At 37.7% G+C, this 7,843-nt stretch overlaps 1 protein-coding gene across 1 annotated transcript in view; it reads left to right on the forward strand.

Moving 5' to 3' along the window:
- XIAP (X-linked inhibitor of apoptosis) overlaps window positions 1-7,097 on the forward strand; it is a gene marked incomplete at its 5' end in the record, with an annotated part of 26,535 nt that extends 19,438 nt beyond the window's left edge. The window contains 4 exons of the mRNA XM_014520342.2: window positions 554-632; window positions 1,509-1,542; window positions 2,295-2,492; window positions 4,491-7,097. Of these exons, the coding sequence (XP_014375828.2) occupies window positions 554-632; window positions 1,509-1,542; window positions 2,295-2,492; window positions 4,491-4,684 (505 nt within the window). The remainder of the gene's footprint in view (window positions 1-553; window positions 633-1,508; window positions 1,543-2,294; window positions 2,493-4,490) is intronic.
- Window positions 7,098-7,843: the final 746 nt, after the last annotated feature.

Consider the following 7,843-nt stretch of genomic DNA (forward strand, 5'->3'; position numbering starts at 1 on the left):
CATTCCTCCTGAACCCTTTAAAAAAAGAGGCAGCTAAAAAATCAGGACCCAGAAAATGATTATAAAGACCACTCAGTATTCTGTCTCTATCTTCCAGTAGGGATGAACTATACCCAGAGGCTTGAGCTGGTTTTGAAGGTATTTAAAAAAAAAAAAAAAAAAAAAAGAAAGAAAAAAGGTAAGGAATATTATTATCTGACCAAGTCATTACTTACTGCCTGGTTAAAAGAATAGAATCTTCATTTAATTCTTTACAACTTGTATAACAAATCAATTGCTTCCTGTTGTGACTGAAAAATATTTTTGGTTTCTGGACCTAAGACTGTCAAAAATGCATTGCTGAAGAGCGTAACTTCTTTTTGCTTGCAATGTTTTTTAAAAATGTTTAAATGATACTATTGGCGATGCAGTTCTTTGAGAGGGGACTCCAAGAGCAGAAGCACTGCTTGCACCAGAATCATACAAAACCTTTTGAAATTTGTATGCATTCAGCTATTTTTCTGCTTGCGTAAGGTTTTTTTATTTTTGTAACTAAAATTCTGTTTGAAAATAGATGCAAATATCTGCTGGAAGAGAAGGGGCAAGAATTTGTAAATAAAGTTCACTTAACACGTACACAGAGGGATTCCACAGTAAGTTGTCTTTTTTCACCAGCTACTTTTTTTTTTGTGTGATTTTGATGGAGAAATAAATTAAAAAATGTTAACTGCAGAGCAGAGTATATTTTTAAAATCTTTGTGAAGTTGCTTTTTATCATGTGAATACAGAATGTACTCATCTTGCTGGGGTGATCTGACCCTAGCTGACTCCCTGCCCTTTGGGCAGGGGGCCTGGACCCAGTGATCTTGCAAGGTCCCTTCTAATGATCTAGATTTCTAATGTCTATGAAATCTAGTGACTGAAAGCAATTTCCACATAACTTTCATAAGCAACCCAAAATGTAAGTGATTCAGTTGTATTTCAGTTGCATAACAGAATATTTAGTCTGGGAGTGCTAAGTCCCTGAGGGCCTGTCTGTGTTGAAATCTTGACAGTATGGTTAGACTGGGGTGCACAGATAGTATCGTCCTTTATCATGTATAGGATTGCACTCGCCAATTAAATAATATATTGCATTCAAAAAAAAATTAGCTGTTTTACAGCTGGGATTTGATAGTTTGAAATGGGCTTTACTGATATTTAAGTGTAACCTAAAACTTTTGTTTCCTGTCAATATTGGGAACTGTGAAAATTGTCTTTGAACAGACTGAATATTACTTTAGCAATGCCTTGATTGTGGGGTAAAGATCAGGTACATATGGTTTACTGTGAGGTAGAGATGGAATTGTTTGCAAAGTCATGTGAAGGATGAATAATGACAGCGCTGATCCCTGCTGAATCTGAAATGAATCGTAGGTCCGCAGCCCTGTTTAGCACGATGAACAAACCACCGCCCTTTTCGTGTATTTAACCTTCCTTGAAATTCCTTTCTTGAAATTCTCTCATCTGTGTTTATCTTTCTCTTTTAGATAGAAGCTGCTGAAAAGACATCACTTACGGAAGGTATTGTTTTTTCTAAATAAAAGCATATGTTTTTTTATGCATTCTTTGAGAGAGAGCTTGGCTCTGTAAGCAGCCTCATCAAGGAAAGAGGAGTTGGATGACTCCTAAATTTATTCAGAACAAGGGGAAATAGCAGCTGCGCTGCTAGTATAGCTATACAGAAGTTTCCATTGAGGGAGAGGAGAGAAAAATAATGGCTGAAAATAATTTCCTGAAATCATTTGTTTATGAAGATTGAGGCCTGAAGCAGATAGCACTACAGTACTCTTGGTTGTACTGCATTTTGGTTTTCAGTTTTTAAATAATCAGGATGTTACTTGGGCTGCATATAGGTGGTTTTTATATAATCTAAAATGAAAGAAAATAAATTCACCATTAATTTGTGCTTAGGGATTTATGAAGAGTCATGCAATAATTTGGCTTTAAGTGTAGAAATACGTTGTTTGAAGCAACTGTTTTCTTGGAAAAGATGCAACAGAAAGGTTGATTAACTTGTGATCTCAGGGGTTAATCTAGGACTGTAATATCAGTCAGAAGGGCTGAAGGAAGAGTTAATAGTAAAGCAGATCTCTGAGGCCTCCTTGTTTCATGTTTTGTCTTCCACAAGGTTAGCTGGATGGTTACTAGTCAGAGTTTGAATTTACTAATTTTTGGGTAACTGTTTTAACTGAAAAGGACTCTCTAGTGAATACTGCCAAGTACTGCCAATTTGCCCTTGGTTAAATTGTTTTCTCCTTCAACTGTCATTGCAGATGAATTTTTACAGAGTCATTTGGTACAGAATGCAATGCGTATGGGTTTCAATTTGTCTGAGATTAAGAACATTATAGAGAAGAAACTGCAGACATCTGGAGAAAACTATACCTCTGTTGAGGTTTTGGTCGCAGACTTAATAAATGCTCAGAAAGCAAATGCACAAGAAGGATCCAGTGAGAACCCACTGATTAAAGGTGAACATTTTAAAAGGCAAAACATTTATGAAAACTGCTTAGTACTGTATGAAAAAAAATCCTATTGGTGTATTACTGTTGCCACCTTTAACTTCTGTCTTGCTTTCCAGAAAGAACAGGCATATAATATATGTAATTTTGAGAGAATTTAATAAAGTAGTGATGTATGCAGATCACTTAAAACCAAGTATTTTTAAAATATTCTCTCAGACAGTTACTCGCAAGCATGTTCTGCTTTATACTACAAAACAGGCACACAACTCTGACTCTGCGATAACTTAGAGAGGTTTTATAATCTGCAGTTCTGAGTTTTCAGAGGCATTGTCTATTTGAAATCTAACCACTTCCAAAAATTTTGTTTAAAAGTATTTTCAACTTTTACCCCCAGATCCTGAGTTGCCCTGCCAACTTTTGTGGTGTTGTGTTTTCCCCTGTCTCGTCCCACCCCCTAAAAAACATTATTACCTTTCTGTGGCTAAATAATTCTCTCTCTTAGTAAATGGTGAAATGACTATTTACAGAAGAAGCCATGGAATAAACTGTGCCAGGAAACGGACTACACAGAGTACTGTCAAATGTCCATTGAAAACACACAATGAAATAAAAAGAAACTTTTGTTTCCTCTGATCTTTCCATTATAAAGCTTTTTTGTAATGGGTTATATAGAATCATAGACAATGAGGGTTGGAAGGGACCTCAGGAGGTCATATTTAGTCCAACCCCCTGCTCAAAGCAGGACCAGCCCCAACTAGATCATCCCAGCCAAGGCTTTGTCGAGTCAGGTCTTAAAAACCTCCAGGGATGGAGATTGCACCACCTCTCTAGGTAACCCATTCCAGTGTTTCACCACCCTCCTGGTGAGAGTTTTTCCTAATATCCAACCTAAACTTCACTTGCTGCAACTTGAGACCATTGCTCCTTGTTCTGTCATATAAGAACATTTTGCTTCCTGGAGTATGAGAGGCAGGAGGTGTTGTGTTGTTTTTTTTATGGTAGTACATGTAAAGCAAAACAGTATTCAGGATTCTGTGCTGGATACTCTGCAGTTGTAATGAAAAGAAAACCACCTACTCCAAAGAGTTTTTATAGTCTACAACAAGACTGCAGATAAATACAGAGAAACAGAAGAGGCGCACTTCTGGTTGACCTGATATGCAATGATCTCAGCGTACCAGCATATCATGGAAAAGGGGAGTTTTAAAGAGGGTTACAAAGGATTGTAATGCATATTTATGGGTGATTATGAGGCATTCTTTCCACATGTGGTAGCAGCACTTTAGAAAGAAGCAATTTTTTTTGTCAAGTAAGGCACAGTTCAATTGAATGGTATAGAACTGAATTAACATGAGATTGGTTTGTTCTGCAGTAAGACTTTGATTAATACTTCTGTGCTCAGAAGTGGCTACTTACCACATTAAAATAATCTGTTTTCATGGGATTCTTTTAAAAAAAAATCATTTGAATCAATATTTCAGTCAACACCTGACATCACTTATCTATGTATATTTTTGGTGGGCAGGTGTGATAGTATTCGTGTCTTCAACACTACTCTTTTGTTTTCTGAATTTGAGTTCAGCCTTTTTTCTTATTTGTGCATAGCACTTCATTCAGTCAGCTTTCTCCTGTGCTGAGAACTCCCTCTTACATCGTCCACGATAACAACAAAAGTTTGAGGGCAGTTGCCAGTGGGAAGTCAGTGACTTTTTTGAGAGCGAATTATGCACTTCCTGGCCTCTGGATATTCTAGAGCAGCATGTCTGGAGAGTTAACTCCTGCTTGCACAGCTCTGGGAGACATAATGGGTGTTGGGAGGCAGTGTCGGTGAGGAGTTGCTAAATTGCATATTAGTTTGCTGCCTCCTATGTGGTGGGGGAGGAGCAGGGGGGATGATCTAGCTCTGCTGTATCAAAACACATTGTTTTATAGGGCAGAGAGCCTTGAGATCAGCTGCTGTTATGAAGTATGCTAACTCATTCTCTGTATTTCCCTTTTCCTTAGATCTTAGTGTGGAAGAGAAGTTAAGACGTTTACAGGAGGAAAAGCTTTGTAAAATCTGTATGGATAAAAACATCTCTGTAGTTCTTATTCCCTGTGGCCACCTGGTTGCTTGCAAGGAATGCGCTGAAGTAGTTGTTAAATGCCCCGTGTGTTGCACAGTTATTACAAGAAGACAGAAAATTTTTATGTATTAGTCAAATGTACAACGAGTGCTGCTTGTGCAACTGGTTCCTATTATGTTGCTGAAATCCTTGTAAAGGTTTAACTGACAGTTGGGATGATAAACAGTCTAGCGCACAAACGTATTTAGAGTGCCTCCAGTTAGGGATAATAGAAAGAATAAAGCTTTAATCAGTGCCCTAAAATCTCATGAATCAGTAGTTAGAGGCTGCTATATTTATGTGGTTTACAGCACTCACATTCAACTGGAACTTCTTTATTCCTCTCCTCCGTTTTTGTCCTGTCATTTTACTTGAGCTGACAGCCGAGAATATGACTCTGTTCTCTTGATTTTTATGTATCACACACTACTAGTTTGTTGCATGTGCATAAATTTAAGTATACTCATAAACAGCATGGGAAACCTGAGTGCTCGATTCACTAAGGGCAGCGTAGGTTGAATTTGTAAGACTGCTTCTGTCATTAGCCAAGCTTCAGAGAGCGCAGAATGTGGGCAATAAACTTCAAAGGGGAAATGACAAATGGGGAAAAGTCCAGCCATGTTTCTTTTGCTATCAGCTGTCTTAGATTATATTTACTAAAGCTAGAATAGTAAACAGTCAACCCCCATTTGGGAATGGGATGAGGAGATCATAGGTTTGGGAGCAGTAACATTTCAGTGACAGAAACAGAGTTGCTGACACTTGGTTTTGTTTTCAGTCTAAAATTGAAATGACTGTCTAATTTACTCTCAAGGGTTAATTTTCTTTCCAACTTGGTGAACCAGTCAATTCCTTAATTTATTTCTCTCCCAGGGGAAAATAGCATCTTTCTCAAAATCTCATAACCTCACTGACCCAGTAACACTTACAGATATTTAAAAATGATTCTCATGACAGAATTATGAAGGTAACTTCCGTGATTTTTACTTGGCTTTCATATAGTTGACCCTTCTAAATGTGCATCAACTCTTTCTGTCCAGTAAAAAAAAAAAAAAAAAATCAACTAACACCACTTCCACCTAAAAGGCAAGTAATTATATTCTTGTTATTTACGTGTCACAGAATTACTTTCCCAAAGCAGCAGCAGCTTTTTGTTATGCTAAGGCCTTTTGTTTCTCCAGCTAACACTGCCTTTAAAAACGACTTCCTATAGCCCAGTAATAAAAGGATCTGAAGCTATCACCAAAAGGCATGCCTCCTTCTCTCTTCCAGGCTTAGTCAGGGCCTCTCTGCACAGAGCCAGTTCCCAAACAGCCTTAACTTTGGTCCTGTTTAAACAAGCTGAAACAAATATAAACAGTGAAGGGGGGGAGGAATGTCTTCCTCAATTTTTCCACTAGACTCGCTCATTGGCAACACCCTCAAAATGATCAGAACTTGTTTATAAAGCCATTACATCTTTGAAGAATCATAGTGATCTCCTTTATATAAAATGTTTTCTTTGACATTGTTCATATATAGTTGTCATATTGTCAAAGGAATCATGTGACGACAGAAACTGCAGTATCCAAGTATCTATTCTGGGACAACAGCCAAGGCAGCCTTCTAATACCAGGAATCCCAGGGTTATGTTTCATTAGTGAGGAGGGTGAAAGAAAACACACCCGTGGTTGCCGTAGTTATGCCAACAGAAGTCCTAGTGGTAAACTCTGCTATAGTGACAAAAAGACCTTTGGCTGATACGGGTTAATTGAAGGAACTGGTCTCAGGCATACCAGCAAAAGTCATTATAGGCCTGCCTGGAAGCACCTGATCCTGCAAGGTGTGGAGGACTCTGCTCATGTTTTCTGTCAGGGGGAATGGAGGATGCACAGCTTCTTGCAGAAGCCTTCCACAAACTAGAAACTGCAATTACATATTCAGAGAATAAAGATGTATTAATGTTCTTTCAGGAAGAAACACAAAGTATATTAGGGCTCTTTTCTACATCTTCCCTCCTCTACCCCTTCTGGTGATAATTCCAAATGCCTAATATTACTGTTCTTAGTAATAATAGTACTGTTACTTGAAAAACAGAAGTTGGAAGATAAGAGTTTAGCATCTGCTTCCGGTTCAAAGAAACTCTGGACAAGAGTAGAGGGTTGGACGAGAAGTTTTCAAAGTATTACACCCCCCCCCCCCCAATTGATAGTGCCAAATTTTAAACTTGGGTATTTCAAAAATGTATTTTTTGAAAAACTAGTCTGGACTTTTTCCCCTAAAAAGTTTTGAGAGTTTTAATGACATTTCCAACCATAGGGAAATAGATGATGAAAAGTTTTGGTCTAATGTTGTCAGGACATAATTATCATGTGCTTGAAAATGCTTTCATTTCAAATGTAATGCATATTCTCAAAACACACAATCCATTCGAATTGGGCACATTGAAAGATGCTGTGAGCGACAAGTGCTAGTTGAGGAATGCCATCACTGGGAATTCTGTTTAGATAATCCAACCACTTGGTCTCAAGATCCATTTTATAGTGCCATTTGTACGTATTCAAAGTGGGCTGTATTTCCAGAATGTATTAATGTGGTTTGTGGTAGAGGACTGTGCTTTTAAAATCCAGATTTTTAAGAATTTTATAATCTATTTTTCATTAACTCCATGTTAAGTATGTATGAAATGATAAGAGAGCAAGATTATGTATATTTTATTATTTAACAATTTGGGCCTGATCCTGCAAACTCTTGGCATGTGAAACTTACTTCATGGGAGTAGTTCCAAACCATGGGAAGTGGTCTTGTGGCTATTTCCTTTCCAGTGCTCGACTCCAGTGGACTCCTCAAGTGACTCATGTGTTATGCACATGAGGTTTTTTTTGCAGGGTCTGGCCCTTTTATAATGCGTGTATGTACCAATTGTAAATGCAGACATTTCCCGAGTTTCCACGTACATAATGTCTTACTCTTCAGTTCACAAAGAAACTACATGTCAATGTTATCCTACTTTTGGACTTTTAGTTTGCAGCGTAATCTAGAGAGTACGTTTGAGCTAGCTTCTCCTGGTTTAGCTTAGACAGGCAATGTTAGTTCTGATGTTTCTGTTTTACCTTCTTTGAATACTTGTTTTTATACAAAAAAAATCTGTTGCTCAAGATCACATGCCCACTGTTTGCTTATCAGCCATAGTTCTTCTGTTCTAGAATCCTTCTGCTTCTTTAATTAATGTTCCCATTTGTATAATTAGCCACTTGCTAATGGTGAACATTT

This window comes from Alligator sinensis, unplaced genomic scaffold (assembly GCF_000455745.1).
Source record: "Alligator sinensis unplaced genomic scaffold, ASM45574v1 scaffold157_2, whole genome shotgun sequence".
Classification (NCBI taxonomy): Eukaryota; Metazoa; Chordata; order Crocodylia; family Alligatoridae; genus Alligator; species Alligator sinensis.